Source organism: Tauraco erythrolophus, chromosome 2 (assembly GCF_009769465.1).
Source record: "Tauraco erythrolophus isolate bTauEry1 chromosome 2, bTauEry1.pri, whole genome shotgun sequence".
In the NCBI taxonomy this organism is placed as follows: Eukaryota; Metazoa; Chordata; class Aves; order Musophagiformes; family Musophagidae; genus Tauraco; species Tauraco erythrolophus.
Window position 1 is genome coordinate 70,241,393 of NC_141466.1, and position 20,876 is coordinate 70,262,268.

General features: G+C 37.9%; 1 protein-coding gene across 1 annotated transcript in view; it reads right to left on the reverse strand.

The window, feature by feature from the left end:
* MSRA (methionine sulfoxide reductase A) overlaps positions 1-20,876 on the reverse strand; it is a 323,230-nt gene that overhangs the window by 104,945 nt on the left and 197,409 nt on the right. The window contains exon 4 of the mRNA XM_086624224.1: positions 13,783-13,887. Within this exon, the coding sequence (XP_086480350.1) occupies positions 13,783-13,887 (105 nt within the window). The remainder of the gene's footprint in view (positions 1-13,782; positions 13,888-20,876) is intronic.

Below are 20,876 nucleotides of genomic sequence, written 5' to 3' on the forward strand. Positions count from 1 at the left end.
CTGTGCAGTAATAACAGCCTTTCCTAGTGCTCAAGTGTTGGCTTGCACTGTTAAACCATCCACTAGCTATGAAGAAGATTGAACTAAGACTAAAGTGTAGCTTAAATGTGATCAATCATCTAAGCTAAAATGTAATTTATTTTTACTGGTTACTTAAATTAATTTGTACCTAAATCTCCTGCAATAAGTAGCTAATACATTGTACTAAGCCACAAAGACTACGATAATAAAATAAATAATAAATAAATAAATAATATAATAAAATAAATTAAATTCCATGTGTATAGACATAATCAATTGCCACTGTTGTTATTTGTAATGGACTTCACATGTACAAACTTACTTCTCAAAGGTCCATCACTGATTTTTTAAAACCCTCTGGCAAGTCTTACTTGTTGAGATTCCCTAACTCAATGAGCAACAAACAAGGTAAGAAATTCAATTTACTAAACAACTGTGGTAGGATGATTGAGCTTAACAATCTTGTCTTCGTCTGAAAGTAAGTCTATTAAATCAAAAATGATCTCTGCTTGGCTATCTAAAATTCTGCAATGTTATCTGTAGTTAACTTTCCTCCCTCTTCTGAAATGTCTTTCTTATTTTGTCTATCATGACACTCTGTCTCTCTCTGTTAACATAATACCACAGTTACATGCATTAGGCTTCAGATAGAATGAGAAAATATAATTAATAAAAATGGTAAATGTATTGAAAGATATTGTGTACTGCTAAATCAAAATCCATTGTTAAAAGGGATTGTCTACATTGCTGCCATTGATTCTAGCTACAGCAGATGCACATAAGACTCCAAAACAGTCTGCTGCTGAGACAAAAATGAACCTTTGATCATCTGTGCACCAAAATGGTTTCACTGAAGTCATAGAATCATAGAATGGTTTGGGTTGGACAGGATCTTAAAGATCATCTAGTTCCAGCCCCCCTGCCATGGGCAGGGACACCTTCCACTACATCAGGTTGCTTAAAGCTTCATTCAACCTGGCCTTCAACACTTCCAGGGATGGGGCATCCACAACTTCTCTGGGCAATCTGTTCCAGTGCCTTACCACCCTCTGAGTGAAGAAAGTCAGGAAATTTGTTCTAAGTTTATAACAATACAACTAAAAGCACAAATAATTTCTCACAGGCCTCAAGTCATTCACCTTGTCTACAAGGTCCTAGCTAATTAAAGAGGATTTAAACACATTTGTTAAGCACCCTTCAAAACCAGCATCTATTGCAAATTCTAATCAGACATTATAAAAACATTGAGATTTGGAAGTACTTTGAATGACCATTATTTTTGTTACATTTTCATAGAAAAATGAACAAAGCTCTTGACATTATGGATAAGATGGATTAAAGCAATATTTATTATCACTAAAGGATGAATTTCAGGATCAGAAAATTCTCTATAAAGAATTTTGTCAGAATAGAACATTCACACTTGAGAAGAAGAAAGTTGGTTTTTTTTTCACCTGTGTCCAACTCCATTCCAGTGAATCAGGTTTGTATAAAACTTCACTACTGGAAGAAGGAATAATTCCTACAGAACATCATTTGCACACCTTCAGAACAGCTGGATCTTCTAGGCAGAGGAACGCTGATTGCCTACAACTGTTCTTCTCCAAGATGTCTTAAAGTCACTCTGTGCAAAATCTGCCAATTTAGGGACACAGTTTAAGGTGGATCCAGGAGATAGCTCTTCTCTCCAAGGATATATTATATGGGGAAATCTGTCAGTAGGGCCTGAACCTCCTTTTCATTCCAGGTTGAGATGATAACCAGGCTGCTTCTTAAAGGTGTTAACAAAACGTATTAACACTGAGGAATAGGGTCTCTGACAGGAAGAAATACCTTCACCAACTCTTTCTGAAACCTTGCAATGACAGAATGAAATAACACAGAAAAAGCCTCTGCAGCTGTAATGACCAGTAGATACACTTTGAGTGATGTCAAGTCCATTTCTCTCCAACAAGTAGTTTGACGAAAAGTTTCCAGAGGCCTGAAAGCAGAACATCATCTTACATGTCCCATCAGACCTGCTCCACTTTGTCACAAAGCACACCCAGACAACTTGTTCCCAGTGTTGATCAGAAGCTCTAGAACTAGAGAAAATTAGGTAGAGTCTCAAGGGCTACCCGAAATCCCTGCCATGATGCAGAGGAAGCTAAAGCCTAGGTGATTTACCTGATTTGTATCCAGTGGAAGAAGGTTCAGAGTAGAGGCAAGTCCTTCAGCTTCACATCAGGTTCTCCGGGATCCTGACACCAGAATCCCTTTGGCCAGCCCAGGGCTTGTAAGATCACCCAATTTCATCTGGCTGTACTTTACTAACATCAATAGTGTAAGACAGTAACTGGCAAAAAAACAAATATCTATTTCCCTGACCAGGAGATCAGGAACACCTCCAACAGTAACAGGAACAAATATACCCCGGAATCAAAAGGTTGGCACTTGCTGTTCATACCTGAGACAAAGAAAATCGGCTGCTATGCTGAGAACAGCCGTAAAATGTCTTGTCAAGGAGATGTTTAGATAGAGAGGGTGATTTTAGAACTGACAGAAAAGCAGAGAGTTTGCAGCTCTCTGGCAAGACACAAAAATACTTGGGTTTGGATATGGCTGAATGGTGCCAAAGAGTATAAGCCCAAAGCCTGCATGAGCACTGGCCAGTCCTTTCAAGCTTTTCTGTCTGGAGAACCAGTGAGGATAAGGGCATACGGAGCTCTAAATGTGTTTAGATCTTGGGCATGGATCATATTTAGGAATTTCCCTTCGGATGACCAAAGCACCTCAGTGGTTCTCAGCCTGGACCACTCTAGAAACCATAAAATTTACTCACTGTGCCAGCAAAGACCAGAACACCAATTAATCTAGAAACGCCCTCAAGAGCTGAGCACTTGCTCTGACTTATATGAAAAAAAAATTGTGGCCACAGATTGATAGATGGAAAGGACCAGGAGCTGTGATGTTCTCCCAGAACCTGCAAAAGGAACGATTCCCAGGTTGAGACTGCCATGCAATAAAAATGCACTGTCACTGGAAAAACTATTATTTGCCAAAATGTAGATAACAGTCAAAGAAATCATTCTAAAAAGTCCTCTTACCAACAGTTTGATATCTTCTGATGCACCTGAGTAGGAATGACTTAGTTTTGGTCTCTCCCCTATTCTCTGGCATTATTCATTCGCTTTCCTGGCACCCATGGCTTTTGCTTTACCTCTCTCAACCCACAAGTTTTCTCACTTTTACTCTTCAGATTCTCTCCCTTATCCTGCTGCAGGGAGGGAGTGAGTGGCTGCGTGGGGCTTAGTTGCCAGCTGGGGTTAAACCACAACAGTCCCTTTTAGCCCTCAGTGTAGGGCTTGAAGGGTTTGAGATAACAACAGATTTCGCTGGAATGTGCTCGATCGAATTTATAACTGTTATTGTTGTTTAGCTATTAATTGCCAGGCTCCTGTGCCTGCCAGGGAGCTTGCTTGCCTTACTGTACATTAGAGTCTTGGGCTCGTTAGTGGCTACTTTTTGCTAAGAAATAGGAATATTCACGCATTAATAAAAACACATATTTCCCACTAACATACTTTTCTTTCCTTTGAAATGAAGAATTGTAAAAAAGCAGATTTGTTCCAAAACAGTGATTTTTGAATATATTACCTACAGAAGGCTAAAGTAAAATATACTTTATTTATTTTATTGGCTAAATCAGGGATTTCTTTTGAAGACTCAACCCTCTAAGGACTTGAAAGTAATACTTACACAACACTCCTTATCTTCTCTCCATTTAAAAATAATAAAAAAATGTAATGGCATCATTCGTCAACCTTGCTATTCTCAGAGGATCCCAAGCATAATGGAGATAAATTACTAAGGTCTGAGACTCTTCTGTGCCACCCAGTGAAATTTTAAAGGGCAGTTCATAGCTCTTATTTTTATTATAATTTTTTTTCTGTGATTTATAGACTTTTCTGCAGCTGTCACTTATTTTCTTATACCCGCAGAAACCTGATGTACTGATTGGTCATTTTCTTTTCCCCGATCAATCCTTGCTGAGTTAAGACTAATAAAACTCCTTCTTCCAGCTCATCATATAACTATTTAGTAAAAATCAATTGCACCATGTCACCCTAGCTTGATGTCATCACTCACTGTAATGATTACATCTATACAGCTTAAAAGTTGCCAGGGGAAAGTAAAACTCTTTATAGCATATGATTAAAGGAGAAAAATGTTAATAGAAACTAAATTAGTTACAGCGCTGTGGATTGAGAGTTCTTGATGATTTTCAAGGTGCTGGGGTGCAGGAAGGATAAATGAAATATAAAAGAGTTCCTTCAGAAGGATACAATATATTAATGAGCTTGCACATATTAAAGAAAACTATTATACTATCAGTAGACCAAGAGGTTTACAAAGTTTTCAATATACACGGTTTTTGGTGTCAAGGAGGCAACTATAGTTTTGGTCTTCCCCATGTGCTTTGGGACCAACACAGCAAATCCTAGCATTCCCTATACATTCTGACTTGCACATACACTTGGAACATCATGGCTACAGCAATGTTTTTAACCATTTACATCAGCTTCAAAAATGTCTGGTCTTTAACCTTCATCAAACCATCAGATTACAGGTTTTCTGCTGTAGTTTTGAAGCTAAAACAGAATCTCAGATTTGCTGATGTTGGAAGGGACTTGTGGAGGACTCTAGTCCAACACCCTTGCTCAAAATAGTGTCAGCTAGAGCAGGTTGTCCAGGGTCTTGTCCAGTCCAGTTTTGAATATCTCCAAGGACAAAGACATCACAAAATGTTTACTTCCTTAAGATTTCCAGTGATGGTGTAAATGAGCTTGAAAGAAGAGTTCCCTATATGCTTCATTATTTATTAATTCATTCAGATATAACATTGCTTAAATGCACTTTTGAATGCTCTTTGACCAATGAAGGAAGTGCATGATCTACTTGAGCCCACAAAAAAATAGGTTAGTTTTTGATGAGTGTCAAAAAGCTTAAATATTAAATGTTACTGGAAGACAGAAATTTTAATCCATTTTTAATTATTAATTGAAAATATGTCTTTACCAGTAGTGCATAGAACAGGCAAATAGAATGGTGAATATATAGATAAGTCATCCTCAATGTCATTAAACTTATTGTCGGGGACTTGTATTTACCTAACTTTAATCAAAAATTAAATGAATAGTTTTAGACAAGCTTTTAGACTTTTTCTGTCATAAACAGACATTAGGTCCTTTCAGAGGTGCCTTCTCTTAAAAACCTGTCTCAGGGCTGGATGAACTTCAGATGGGAGTGAGATCTTTTAACAGTATTTATTGGTACAGCTGTAACTAAGCTTCCAAAAGCTGACCAAACATAGGTGCCTAATTTGAGGCCAGTCAACCATGTCGACTAGATCTCCACTGGAAATCGTGGGAGCTGAGACACTCCAGATGTATGGAGACATCTAACTTTAGGTGGGTTTATCTCAGTCTTTATCCCACCTGACGTGTCTACGCTGGTCAGACATATCTGACCAAAGATCTTGACAGTCTTTAAATCAAATGAATGCACAGAGTAGAAATGTCTGGAAGAGACTGGAGGACATGACGCAGGATACAAAGGAGCTCCACATCTTCTAAAGCACAACTGGAAGACAGGCAGAATGCACAAGAGGTTCTGGTGTGGTGAAAGACATTTCTGTTTAGGCATCTGAATTGGACCCTCATTGTCTCTTTTCTTCAGGGACTAGTTGGATTGTGATGCTTACAAAAAGCTGGACAATTACTGATCATGTGATAAAATATAATTAAGAAATAGAGCAATTCAGATCAGGTACTACATAGAGCTCAGCTATGGAATCACACAAATTAGCTATTGTTTTTTTTATGTGCCTTCTCCTTTCTCTTCATTTATCTGTTGCTCACTAATGTCTTGCCTAAATTTCAGCATGTGTTAACACTATGAATCTAAACCTACTATGATCCACCGGGTGTTATTGCAATAGTAATAAAAATAATTAGAGATAATAAAAATAACAGTGTTGTCATTTGCTTTTATCAGCAGATAAACTCATGGGACACTGCTCTCTCAAAACATAGACGAATATGCTCTTATAAATATGCAAGAGAAAATTGCAGGCAGAGAAAAACAGTCATTCACTGAAAATATTGTTGTTTAGAATAGAGTCGGTTTTGACCTCTTGTACCTAATTATACATGAAAACAAAGATTAAAAGCCTACTAATAATCACCATAAACTATGATTAATGATGCCATGCTTCAGTGCCTCAGATTTCTAGACTCACGTACAGTAAATTTACTAGTGGGTTATTTGAAGAAGAAAAGAATATTTGGTATTACTTTGTTTTGACTTTGTCTATTGCTTTCCTTGTATAAAGATTAGGAACAGTCCATCAAAAAAGTCTGCAGAAAAAGACCTTCTGAGGTTGCTCTTTTCCAATTCTATAAATACATATGCAAATCCAGCTGCTGTTATTCACATCACATACCCATAGATATTTGAACTTCATGGACTTCATGGATTTTTGAAAGCTACTGAAGACAGCCTTAAGCACTGAGAAGTCCAGATTTCCTTCAGAAGTTAAAAATCAACAAGCCTGAAAACGAAGGTTCTCTTCCTAATTCTTTCCTCTTCTCCCCCTCAATTACAAACACAGCTATGTTATAATTACAAAACAACCCAGAAGTGATCCCAAGGATGACCATAATAGAATGAAAGCATTTTCAAAAGTTGTTCTTAGCAGATACAGGTGTTATGAACAAAAGGAATCCCTTCAGGTTAGTGGTGGGTTCATGCTTCCCACGGCGTAAGAGTCACAGTGTCATCTTCAATGGCACAAAAGATTGATGCTATGGCTTTTCTTATCTTCAGGGGACCGTTTCATTACTGAGTGTAGCAATACCGAAAGATAATTTTTAGTAGTTCTAGAGAACTGGTTAACACATTACTGTCACATATAAAATAAATAAGATAAAAGTAGTTTAAAGGTAAGAAGAAAACAGAGCTCAGAAGGACTTTTGCCCTCAGCCAGACTGATTCAGCACCACTCACTTCATAATGCGAACTATTCAGCCATCTCAGCAACCACTGCACTGGCTAATAATCCCCCTCATTAAAAAAGATGCAGAGTCAAATCTCAGCTTCTCACTGTGATATGGAAAAACAACATCTCCTAAACTGGAAATATAGGTCAGAAAAAGTCTATTCTAATTTATATGGATAAAAAGAGTCTAGTATGCAAATTAAGTCATGACAGCTAAGATTCCTGGGGACACAAAACAGCCTAATAATATGTATTTATTTTTAATGCACATTTAGTTCTAGAGAAAGGACAAAGAATGAGAACAACATAACATTAGGCATTTCAGCTCATGACAGAAATGAAGCTGTGTTTTCAAAATGCAACACTGATTAGTACCACCAGCAAAGACTCTCTTCACTACCTTGCAAAAAGTATAGACCACAGGCATTTATGAGGTGATTACGAGCACTAAACTGGCTGCCGGTGAGATGGTTAGACATGTCAACTAAGTCCCACCATTGAGATTTCAGTGATGAGAGGAGGAATTAGAAGAATCTGAAGGCAACAGAAGACGTTGTCTGCTATCAAACAACTCACATAGTGCATATTTCTCTTGTTGAGTATTCGGTCCTGCATGAACCAATATACATTTATCTTTATTGTATCTCAACGTATCGATTTCCATGGCTTTTTTAATTTATCAACACAGAGCTGTGTTTTATTCGTTTCCTCCAAGAGCCTCCTAGCAATGTCTTTACCACAGATTTAATTAGCATCCTCTCCACTATATCCTCCAAGTCATTAATGAAAATATTGAAGAGTATTGGACCAAGAATGGCCCCCTGAGGGGTTGGTAATTCTATTTTGAATATATTTAATATGTCTGGTGACAATAGATTTTGTATTTCTACTGGTTTTTGTTACACCTTGTAATAACACTCAAAGCATCAGGGCTCTTAATAACATTTGAAATACATGACAAAGGTGCTCTGCCCTTTAATCTGAGACTTGCAAATTTCAATCAAATTATAAAGGGAAGTGAGTTACAGAAATGTAAAGAAAAAAAAAAAAAGGTTATATTTTACATGGAGAAATTACTTTTTTCCCTTAAATCTCTAAATGATGTTATAGGCCCATAGCAGAATACATAATGCTGGTTTAGGGTTGCTGTAGCATTTTTTATGTGTACAGCTGTTCTTCCACTGGTATAAGTACACACATCTGCTCATTAGCAATACAATGTCATTTCTGATGTCTAATTTTAATTATTTGCAGATGATAGATTCCTCATGCAATGTCTAAAAAAAGTACAGTCCTTCAAAACTGGTGAGAAATAAATATACCCTCTGCAACTAAAATGGGTCAGCACAATAAAAAACAGATATTAATCTGAAGAATTCATGTATCAGCACTAAGGCTAAATGCCAAAATGTTTGGAAGGTCACAGGGAGGAGAAACGGCTCATACATCTCTTCTTTATCGCGGATACACCAGACATATGGACTAAGAGATGTTCTGAATGAATCTGGCAGGTGATGAGTTTGTTGTAGTACAGATGGTCCTCAACTGCTGGAAAAATATCAGTTCTGCTTACATTTCCTGTACAAACACAGACAAGATAAGGACTTCTTCATGACAGAAAGGAGGAATGAAATGACTTACCAGTAACTTTGCTTCTTTGTATATTCACCCTCAAAGAATCAGTCAGGCTAGAAGAAAATTTCCAGAAGCTCCTGGGCAGCAGTGGCCATGGGTGCCTTTGCCTTTCAACCCATCGTCAGAAGGTGGCCAAAACTACAGAGTCCTGGCTTCCTCTCAGCTCCTTCCACTAATCCAAATAGAAAGCCAGAAGAAGCAATGAAAAAGGATGAGATTTGTGTACAACAGGGGCTCACTCCAGAAAACTCCAGTTGTACCTAAGTTATTTCCCGTGGGCTCGGAAGGATTAGGTACTTTTGACAAACATGGGGAGCAGAACTACCAAAACAAGAATTTGGTTTGGATCGTATTCAAGACAGAAAAGAGTGAAAGGGGGCAACTGGATCTTTCATTTGCCCCACACACGTTTTAAAGAGAAATAAATAATATTTGGTTTGTCTTCTGCTTATCTTCTCTATAGCCATTGAAAGCAACAAGGAGCCTTTTTTTAAAGTTGCGTTGGACTGGACTGAAATCTCTGACACATGTTGAACTTCAACCACACAGAGGGTCACTATAATTATTACCAGTAACATGCTTCTCAGGAATCACATTTGCAACACGACAAACGGAGTCCTCTGGTATCAGATTTTTGCGACGGTTTGGAGAAATAATTTCTGACACTCCACAAAGAGTGGCTAAACTTTCTGATCAGATAAAATACGAGATCTTCTTCTCTGGACATAAGCACAGTCGGGTTTTGCTGTTGGCTAACACACCACAGGACAGTGCTAATGCCAGAAGGGTGGTCCCACCAGCAGTCATGCTCCTGGCAGTTTAAGCCCTGACTGAAAATTACATTTCACTTCAATTCATGCAGGGCTAATTTTCAGCTTGATCAGAGAACTTTTTGATTGCCAGCGTCAACACAAGGAAAAAGGGTGTATCCTACAGACAGGTCAGAAAGAGAGAAGATCACCCTTTTCCCTAACAGGTAAGTGAAAGATTAGCTTACAGCAATCATGAAACTACAGGCTGAGGCACAAGTCAGACAAACTGATGGTCTGAAAGTCCACATCCCTCTAGACACACAGCATGGAGATGCCAGCAGAACCACTGTCAGGATGTAATTTGAAGGAGACGGTCAGGCTTATATCTTAAAAATCTGGAAGGCTCTGAGGATGGCCCCTTTATCACAAAACGAAGGCAATACAGAATCTGCCCTACGCCTCTATAAACTTTAGAAAGATAAAATGTTGTACAAAGTGAATAGCCATAAGATTCTTTTGCAGTATTTTCAGCATATCACATTCATTCTCTTCCTGTGTCAATGACAAAGAAGCAACCACCTCAACCACTTATAGAGCTATACAGAGCAATCCTCTTATAGATAAGATCATTCCTAGGAGAGAAGGAATGATGATCTGTGCATTAGAGGCTGAACAGAGATGACAACCATATGTCACTTGGCAGAAGTCAGGGGTTGGTTTGTTGCTTTTTTGGTATCCCAAATGTAATGAATTATAAAATAGAGCCTAAATTAATAGTCAAGGAGGACTTTATCAGGGCTCCACACTTAGGAGCTGCTCATCTAGGAGAATCTCTTTCAACTCATAGAGTGTTTGACTTGATCAAAGGTTCTTGCTTTTCAATAGACTTCTGTATAATACTCAGACTCAAGAGCTTCACGAAACAAGAGCCAGGCACGTCCCAGAGAAAATCTGAATCCCAGTGAGATGTCAGTCTCATCTTGAAGGCAGGAGGTCCAACTGTTTGGAAAGCAGGAACTTCTGAATATTAATATCCTCATAGAGGAATGAATGATAGGACTGCCAGTCTGTACTCTTTAGCAACTTGGTACCATCTAGTGTGATATTTGAAAGGTCTTTAACTGCAACAGAATGTACATATTTGATGTTTAATGACATTAGAACAATTAGACAAGTCCATTATCTCTGCTGGGAGTAGAAGAGTTTAAATGGTGTTAACCCAACTTTGGAGCAAAAGAGACAGTGCCACAGACAAAGCTTTTATACTTTTGAGTGAGAGCTATACTTAGGAAGTCCAGCATTTGCTGGTTATATGAGACACTGGAGGGTACTGAATTTCATGAACAAGAAACCTTCGTAATTTATATGCTTAGTGAAAAACTTCTGTGTGACAGACTGAGTCCTGCATTCCCATAAGGCTGGCTAAATAAGACTTACATCATGCACACAGCTGAACATCAAGAAAGGAGAAAAATACCATAGGTCAGAGAGATAAGTCTCATTTTCAGTATCTTTACATAAAACCACATTTCCCATAGCAAGCTAAAAGCAAGGAGTAGATTCAAATTGAGACAAAGAAACAATTCTACTTTAAAGATCTTCTACTGCTAACTGCTGTACGGCTAAGGGTACGTAAGGTACCTACTGAAAGGGTACGTAAGCATATCATCCCTATCTCACAAAACAAAGAAACTTGAAGCTGGGACACTACGGTTCATGTTGTCCTCAAATCAAGAAAGGTGACCGAGATGTGATAAGCTTTGCAAAGTTCTGGAACAGACATCAGCATTAAGCATCCATAAAAATATCTCTGTAAAGCAACCTGCCCAAGTATGGGGTATGCAAAGTCCTCAGAGAAGACTGCCATCTCCTCTTGTGGATAAAGTGATGCTTTCACTTTTGGCAAATTGTTACAGAAGTATCATTTGGAAATTCTACTGAGCCAAGCTTAATAAAGGCTTAGGTATGTTTACATCAAGCACTGCAGTGCCGCATAGATGCCTGAGACAGTTGTGAATGACTTGGGTATCTACACAGCACTGTGTCATGCGGAGATATTAACACATCTCAGAAGGAATACAGGCACATTAGTATGGCTCTGTGCCCGGGCTAATTAGGTGATGTTTCCTCAGTTGCCAGAAATCAAAGAGTGAATCACACACCTGCCAGCATTCAACCTTCTTCTGAAACCACAAACTGGAACTATTTTGAACCTCAGTTATGGGAGAATGCAAGGTGAATATAAAGACATACTGTCATCGTTTTCCTTTGTTTTAAAGCCAGAAGGAATCATAAATTCATCTGATCTGACCTGTTACCACAACTACTACACTCCATCCACACACCATCGTGTCCAGCCCATGAACTTCAGTCAGCCTAAAGCACTGAAGTCCTGTAGAGACTGACCTAAGGTATGTGTGCCATAGGCAGAGTCCGACCACACACTATCAAAGCCAAGACTAGAGACACGGCAGACAACTGATGAGGTGGTAGTTGCCCAGATTATTTCAGTAGAAATTCATTCCTCATACTGCTCTGGAAGTTGAAGAATCCTATAGTCCTGGCCATTAGTTCTCAGCTCTGGCAATCGAGATGAATCCTAACACGTGAGCAAGACACATGAACCAGTTATCTAGAAAGAGGATTCTCTGCCACATCAAAATAACCATCCATTACAAAGGAGCCAGCCTCTGGTGATGGCCAATCTCTGACAGTCCAATGAAAAAAGAACAGAAAAAGACCTAAACCCAACCACTGCTAGAATAGGGAGAAAACCTCCTTCCTGACCCCTGCGAGCAAATCACTGAGGCCCTGAAGTGTGATTTGAAGATGGTCATTGTCTTAATGCAGAGCTGCAAGTATTCCAGTCATGGTGCAGACAAATTGCTCTGAACACAACTATAAAGGAAGGAGTTGAGAAGAGACGCTGAAAATCAACAGATCCAAGTATAGGCCACTTGACACACAGACATAGAATTTCTTCTCATGACTTAAATCAAGCACCTCTTTTAAAAAGATAAATGATCTCATCTGAAAGACTCAAAAAGATGGTAATGGAAAAAATATTCCAACATTTAATTACACTGAGAGCTAAGAAACGATTTTATTCCAAGGTGGAACTTTTCAATCTTCAGCTTCCAAATACTGGAATTTGCTATGGCTTACCAGTGGTTGGGTTGTCAACCTCACTGTGAGGTATCTGCTCCTCACATAAGTACCTGTAAAGATTACTTGATCATAGTGTTATGTCTCTAATGAGTTGAATGCGCTTATTCACAGCACCAGGCCAGTTTTCCAGGCTCTGTATCCTTTTCTGTCCCTCCTTCAAATCCTCAGCAATACCTCCATATAATTCCTGGTACGTCAACACAGAAACTGCACTAAATGTTCTGAGATTTTACTGATTCTGCATATAGAAAATGGCTTTCCTGCTCCTGATAAAGTCTTATATAAGCAAGAGTTGCAATAGTCATTTTTGTCTTTGCATTGTGCTCTGGGCTCACTGGAACACACTAATCCATAATAACTCCTGCATACTTCTCAGAGTTACTGGTTCTCAGAATAGTATCACATTTTGAAGGTATCATCTGCATTTTTTGTTCGCAGATGTAGTAACAAGTGGCATAATTATGATAGCTGTTAAAATATTGAAATGAGTTACTGTGTGTAATATTTCTGGGAAATGGTAGGAAGGATGATGTTTATTGAAACTACATAAACATGTAAAATGTTTTCTCAACATAGTTTCCCATTTATGTTTGCACAGATGTGTGTAATGTCATCACAAAGCCTCTTCCAAGAAAGATAAATTAAATCAAAAGGTTCGAGTAAGGCAAATAGCTACAATGCTCTGCTGGTGCCTCTACACACCACCTCTTACCTCTTTTTGTTCCATTTTTCTAATCATAAAAGATATTCACTGCCATTGAAAAAATATAACAAACAAACAAAAATTTTTATGAAGGATAAAGGTCTTTGGCACAAATAAAATGACCAGCTCTGAAGCTGCAAAGAAATATGTTTTAATTTAAGAGACAAAAGATAGCATTACAGAAGAAATTGTCATAATCAAAGCTGAAAAAAAAATATTTCTATTGTCTACCGTGCCTCTGTGGGAATTTTCCCAGCACAGACAGCTGTAAAGGAGGAGGGGCATTGTGAGTTTCCGTACTCTCATTCTCTCTCTCCCTCTCTTTCTCTGTCAATAAATGTCTGCAATCATATTCTTGAGCTCCAGTGTGATTTCAAGGTTCATCTCTTCCATGCAGCTCAAACACTAATTATCCCAGCTGTAATTAGTAAGATAATTAAATACTGGCTCACTCATCACTCTACCTTGTGTCGGGTCATGATTCTCCCAGAAGACCTTGAGCAGTTTCTCAAAGCTGATGTTTTCTGGCTCATATACTACTCGTACAGTCTCTGTGTGGCCAGTTTTACCTTAGAAGACAAAATAAAATCAGATTTTATTAGTGAGAATTAGCTGGTGGTTCTCTAGTTTTTTATATCTGAGATTCAAAGCACAATCCTTTGTTCTCCCTTCTTTTTCCTAAAGGTGTTTTGATTTACTATCACTTATATCTAAGCCTTTTTAAACAATATTTTATATACATGCCAGCTCTAAGATGTCTGCTAGTTTGGACAACGTCGTCATGAAATAAACTATCCAGAGAGGCAATAAGGTAAGACAGTGATGTTACTCCAGTAGCTTGTCAGCTTATAGGAAAAAAAAAATGAATAGTTCTTCAATATTTGCAACTGACAAGTAGTAAAATATTTTAAAATAGTCTAAATACAACATTAAAACATGAAAACTTGCATGTCTAAGTTGTCTTGATAGTACAAACTGGGTTTCATTTCTATGTGATAAGATATGGATAAAATAATTGATTATAAAACAAATTTCAAGGGTGTGTTTACACACGATCACACAAATGATTTCAAACTATTTCACATCATCCAAACTACTGATGCCAACAGGCTTCATAAAAAGTGAGAGTCTGAGTGAACTTTATGACAGCAGATGAAGTTCAAGGAAGATGAGCAGGTGTTACAGCACATTATAACATATCATTCCTATTTTTCAGTTACATTATGTGCATGATTTTTTCATTCCTCATGTGTCTAATCACTCACAATATTATTAAAAGACCCAGCTTCACAAAATGTGAGGGATCTGGCCTCATAGAATCATAGAATGGTTTGGGTTGGAAGGGACCTCAAAGATCATCTAGTTCCAATCCCCCTGCCATGGGCAGGGACACCTTCCACTACACCAGGTTGCTCAAAGCCTCATCCAACCTGGCCTTGAACATCTCCAGGGATGGGGCAGCCACAACTTCTCTGGGCAACCTGGTCCAGTGCCTCACCACCCTCAATGTAAAAACTTCTTCCTTAGATCTAGGCTGAATCTCCCCTCTTTCAGTTTAAAGCCATTGCCCCTTGTCCTGTCACTACACGCCCTTGTCCAAAGCCCCTCTCCAGCTTTCTTGTAGCCCTTTTAGGTTCTGGAAGGCTGCTGAAAGGTCTCCCCGGAGCCTTCTCTTCTCCCGGCTGAACAGCCCCAACTCTCTCAGCCTGTCTCCATAGCAGAGGTGCTCCAGCCCTTGGATTATCTTTGTTGCCTCCTCTGGACCTGCTCCAACAGCTCCATGTCCTTCTTATATTGGGAGCCTCAGAGCTGAACACAGTACTGCAGGTTCAATTGTAAGTAACAGGTAGATTGGTGATTGCTCACATATCTCAGGATGAAAGCCCATTGCATTAAGTGCCTCACAAGCGTTTTATATTTTATAAATATATTTTACAATTTATAAATGTAGGCACTTCTGTTGACATAATATATGCACAAACGAGGAAAAAAATTATCCTATTCTTCAGTTAAATCATCATAAGCGAATACTAAAAAAAGTAAACTGGACAGCCAGATCTGCCTTTTGGTGGGGACATAATAAGCTCCTTGATCACAGTAGGCCAGGCTTTTATTTAATTTATACCAGCATATACTTCAGATTTACTCAACTGACTTCAACAGAATTGTTGAATTGCATGAGTGCAACAACCAGCTGAATTTGGCCCAGTGATGGGTTCTGAATTAGCTGTCACCAAACAAGAAAAATCAGAGTCAATGAGTAACTGTTCAGTAGAAACATCAATTCAGTATCAAGAGAAATTTTAATTAAAAAAAAAAAGTAGGAAGAAATAAAAAGGATACTAGGGTATACTAAAGAGACATAACAGGGAAAAGTATGACAGCATTATATCAGTTAATGGGGCACCTGAAATGAAGAAAACCTAAATGAGGCACAGAGGGGTGGCCTAGCTATTAAAAAGGATTTAAAAGACTGGGATTAAATTTAGTCTAGAATGCAGAGGAGTAAAAGGGGACACATGTGGGGTATCTGTAATAAAAATTTTGATAAAATCAAATTGGTTCCTATCTAGTGTGCTTCACAATACAACAAAGATATGCTCACTGAGATTAAAAGACAAAAATGGTACAAGTTTCATGTAACCTGTAGCTAAAGACATGCCATCCTGTCCACCAGGACACTGTCCGGGAAGACGATGGCCTAATTCCTCTTTCACATGCACTATGTCTATTGAAGTCCATGGAGGTAACTCATTATCTGAGAGCAAATTCTGATGATAAGTTAACAGAAAGCAATCATACATTTAGTAAAATAAAAATACAAGTCACAGATAATTGGCTTAATAATAAAGTGAAATGGTCTTTCTATATTACGGCATGAACTGATGGCCAGCTCAGGTCAGGGACGGAATTTATTTCAGATTTCATGGTTTAATATGGACTATCAGTGAAAATAATGGGTTTTGCCTTAGCTCAAGCACAGGTCAGGACTTTTGTTGTTGCTTGAGATACAGAAGGAGAGCAAATGCACAGCAATTTGTCCGCTCTCGCAAGCCTACATCATATAACTAAAAAGAGATTAAGGAGTGGTGTCGAACTTTAATTTTTTTTTTCTTTTTTTTTTTTTTAAGCCAGTGTGAACCTTATGAAAGGTTCTTATCACTCAGGAGCAAATTGCTTGTCTAAGATGACTAGCTTCAGATCAGAAGAGAGTTTCTTAAAAAACTTCAAAACAACAGAGGCATTACCTTTCCTCTCAATTGAAGCAGCAATTACATCTTGTCAACACTGTCTGCTCTGACTAATCCAGAAGTTCAAAGAATCGGCTTCCTCCTTTCCCTCTGAATAAGAAAATAATGGTGCTACTCTGAGAACTATAGCCTGACCTCAAGGAAAAAAATCCTCAGATGTGTGGCTAACAGACTGTTAGAACCTAGAGCATATTTAAAATCAATATTCATCCTCAGAGGAAAAGCAAGGAGGTAATGCTGCTGGTCCTATCAGATTCACCTCTAATTTTCGTCACAGCCTTTCCACAGTCTAGCAGAGTTTCTTTCAGAATACAGCATGGCTATTTCTACTAAGAGCAATCTTAGTCATTTGTGGTGAGCACTCCTACTTCCCAACAATTTTAGTGGAAACTATACCAATCAACTGAGTACACATGAGCAAATACACTGGTAAAAGGCTCCTTGTGAGATAGATTAAACACAAGATTTCATAGAAGAAGCACAGAGAGAAAATGTTATCGAGGACAGGAAAAGAACAAGAGCAATCTCTCCACAGGTGCAACGTGCCCCACAAGCAGGAATCAAAAGATACTATGAGTTTACTCTAAGTAGCACGTGGAAACTACCAGCTCATCAGTGCTGAATATGACTCAGCTGCAGCCAAAGTGGCAAAAGGGAACTTAAACTGGGTTCTCTCTATTGATCTTCTTATTTCGCTTTTTGCATTAGGCTTAAGTTCGACTATGAAAACAGAATAATCACATTATGGTTTGGATTTTGTACATTTGGAACAGTACAGAGCCAAAAGAACAGAGCAGGCATCAAATTAGTTCACCATTCCTCTGTATTGAAAAAAAAAAATAATTGAAATATTTCTAATCAAATCTTTTTTGTAAGATTTTTTAAAATGGAGTGGCAGTAATCAAAGAGAAACAATAAACCCACTTGTTCTCGAAAAAGCAGCATGTCTTTTAATGAGAAATTTAACAGGCTAACACTGAACAGCTGAAACGATTTAAAATGATGAGTGATAGATGCTATTCTTTCGGTGATATTCAGCTCTTCACCTCCGTGCCTCTTTCAGAATTTCTCATGAAAGGTCCATTTACACCAAGTCAGACAGTCATGGTGTCCTCAGTTCACCTATTGCTTTTAATTAGCTGCTTTTTAGTATTCCACAGCAAAAGCATGCTTCAATTTAAGTTCCAAAAGTTTTAACAAGTACGAACATTTCTAGAAGCCTTCTCCCCAAAAAACCTCAAAGTTTGAACCATGTTTTTTGAATAATGTATTAAATCACTAAATATAATTTCATTTGCTGTTAACTGTGAAAATAGAAATCCTTTATTTATAGGTGCCATTATCGGATTTCCAGTTATGGTGCTCAGTTCTCCTTCAGCTTTAGAAGGAGCTTAGCCATTGAAGAACCTCGCAGCAGATGATAAGACTTTATTACACCGTGGCAGAGAGGGCTGTGTGCCAACAGCAGATTTTCTGTTTATCCTATATCCATTTCCCACTTAGAAAACAGAGCCACTCTCAGAGGATTAGCTACAGTGAGCTCTTTCAGTGGGGATTCAAACTCTGGCAAAAATGTTCCTGTAAAGAGCAGTAGAAAAAGACATCTGAGTGACACCTCAGTGCTCCTTTTCAATTTTTTTCTTCCTAATAGTGTTTAGATTTTCACCTCCTTAATCATCTCCCAGGTGAGTGCCCAAGCCGACGGATTAGAGAAGCGAACTCATTCTTTTTAACTTGCTGTAGCCAGTTAGCGTTTAATTATTTCCGTCAAAGTGGAACAACTTCAAAGGGCTGGTTTGAGAGCACCTCACCTGTGAATACCCAGAAGCTACGTGACACGTGGGCTTCATCTCTAGCTAGTCCAGCCCTGGCTGAAATAAAGTATAACATTCAAGCAATGCCACAACTATTCCCTCCTGCCCCACTTCTTCAATAAAAAGGGACTTGCTTCTTTATACCCACCAAAATAAAGGTCCTAAATCCAGTAAATGTCTAAATATAACTTGAAGAAAGAGGTGGGAGATCTTCAGCCGATGCGCTTTTCAGAGCTTATTGATTTTGGAGCTAAACCAATTTGTGCTCGCTAAAGCCTATGCCCTAGTGAATATGCAAAGTATTACATGAAAAAGTAGTAGGTCTTTTGAGCATCTATTTCTCCAAACTAGCCTGGGAATTTTTATTATGTTGTAGTTACCGCTACCAAAATTTCTAGTTTCTTCCTAAAATAGCAATGTGTTAAATACGGGTTTGACACTAACACACTGAGAACTCACACTTCGGGGATCTACTTAATTTTTAACTTTTCACCTTCAAAGTGATGAAATAAGCATGGATTGATAGATCTTTAAGAAGAGTCTGTTATGATAATTTTATTTGACTTTCCGCCTAATACAGATGAGAGATTTTCACTGGAGTAGGCCCATACGCAGAAATGTAACAGCTCTTGACTCAAAGAACTCAACGGACAGAAGATCCAGTGGAAGTCAAGGTAACTTCATTGAGTGGTTAAGACCTCCTCTTTTAAAACAAGCAAAGAAGAAAACCATTTTTATTAATTTCATTTTTTACCTGAGTTTATTTATTTAAATATCTTTCTATGCAGCCAAAGACTACTAGGAAGTCATTCCTTACCTTTTTTTTCTGAATCATAGAATCATTATTCATTCCAATTAACCTGTTGGATACTCTTGTTTTAAATTTTTGAGAACATAACATTGTACTGGTTCAGACCACCAGCCTCTCTTTGGCCATGGCCGTAAGCAGATACCCAGGGAAGGGTTGAAAAAACATATGTGATACATCTACTACACCGTATGTGAAGAACCAACTGCCTTTATCCGAATTTGGCTCCCACTGGATTCTTTTGAGACCCCTTTGTACTTCTCCTTGCAGAAATGGTGAGCAGCCCGTCCTTACGTGTTCATCTTCCACAAATCACAGTTTCCTGACTACTTTTTTTCAGTTTTTCAGGGTGATTTTTCTACTCTTTGGAAGAGACTGTAAAATATATCAGGTGTACAATGGCACTAACAATTTTTTTTCACTTTCTTCTTTATATTTCAAATAACTTTAATGACTTTGTTAGCATTTAACTAGGAGATAATGTTTGGTTTATTATCCACTGTGAACTTGTGATTTACGAAATACACTGCTTTACCTTCTCAGTATGATCCATACTTTTTTATACAGCTGTATTAAAACATGTCACTCTTATACAGCAAGAAGCCAATTTATCACTATGGGCCAGCCAATCCTGCAGTTGTTAATTAAAATAAAATTTTCCATAAATTCCAGAAACTTCTGCCTGGACCACAGGTAATCATGTCTCTTCTAGTGCCTACAGAACACAGCACACACAGCACCTACAATGTGGTGCATATATCTAAAGAGAGAATTTTCTTAAACTTTATTTCTTTGTTTTAGTGGAGGACAGATTAATTACATAGTAAATGAAAATTTTTAAAAGATAAGAAAATTTGCTGATAGAACAATGAACTGCTCTAAAATGCATTTCTGGTGACTGTTAGAATTACTTAGCTTCTTAGCCCATCAAATCAAAATTAAGAGAATAAAAGTGACTGAAAAATGGAGTACAAAATGCTGTTATTGGTATTTTTTTCACAGAAATTCAATCACATTTTCAGTAAAACTAGACGAATGAATTTAAAATGATGATTGTCAGTTTAAACAAAGAATATTGCTTTTTTTCTAAAAATCTACAAAACAAAGCTACTAAATGAACTCGTTTCTTATTTGCAAGTATTTAAAATATATATGCTATAGGTATAAAAAGCTCTTACTTTCGTTTGGCAAAATCCTATGTATTCTTTTGCAGCAAATTGGTTTTGATAATCAGATACTGAACAGAGTACCTGAAAGCGAGACCACTACTACTGACACTTTTTCTATTCTTATTTTTAAAACAGCTAAACATTGAAGAACCAATAAAAAGAAAAAAAAAAAAAAACACAAAGAAACCATCCTCCCCAAAAAAAACCCAGAAAACCCCAAAACCAATTATATAACCTATAGGACAAAAGGAGACAGAAAACCTTTACTATCTTGTTCACTGGTTATGTTCTCATTAGGCTGAATGTCCATGCTACAAGCACTTCAGGAGGGCTTACTTTGGGCTCTCTCTGGACTGAGTGCTTTTCACAGCTGGAGTGCATTAAGCATGCTCCTGAAGAGTATATTCTGATGTAACTTAATTCAAAAGGATTCTCAGGCTCAAAAAAATCTCAATGATTTCTTGCAGATGTCAGTGGAAAGCTTCTTTAGGGTTTGTATTGGGAGAAGTGTCTGCA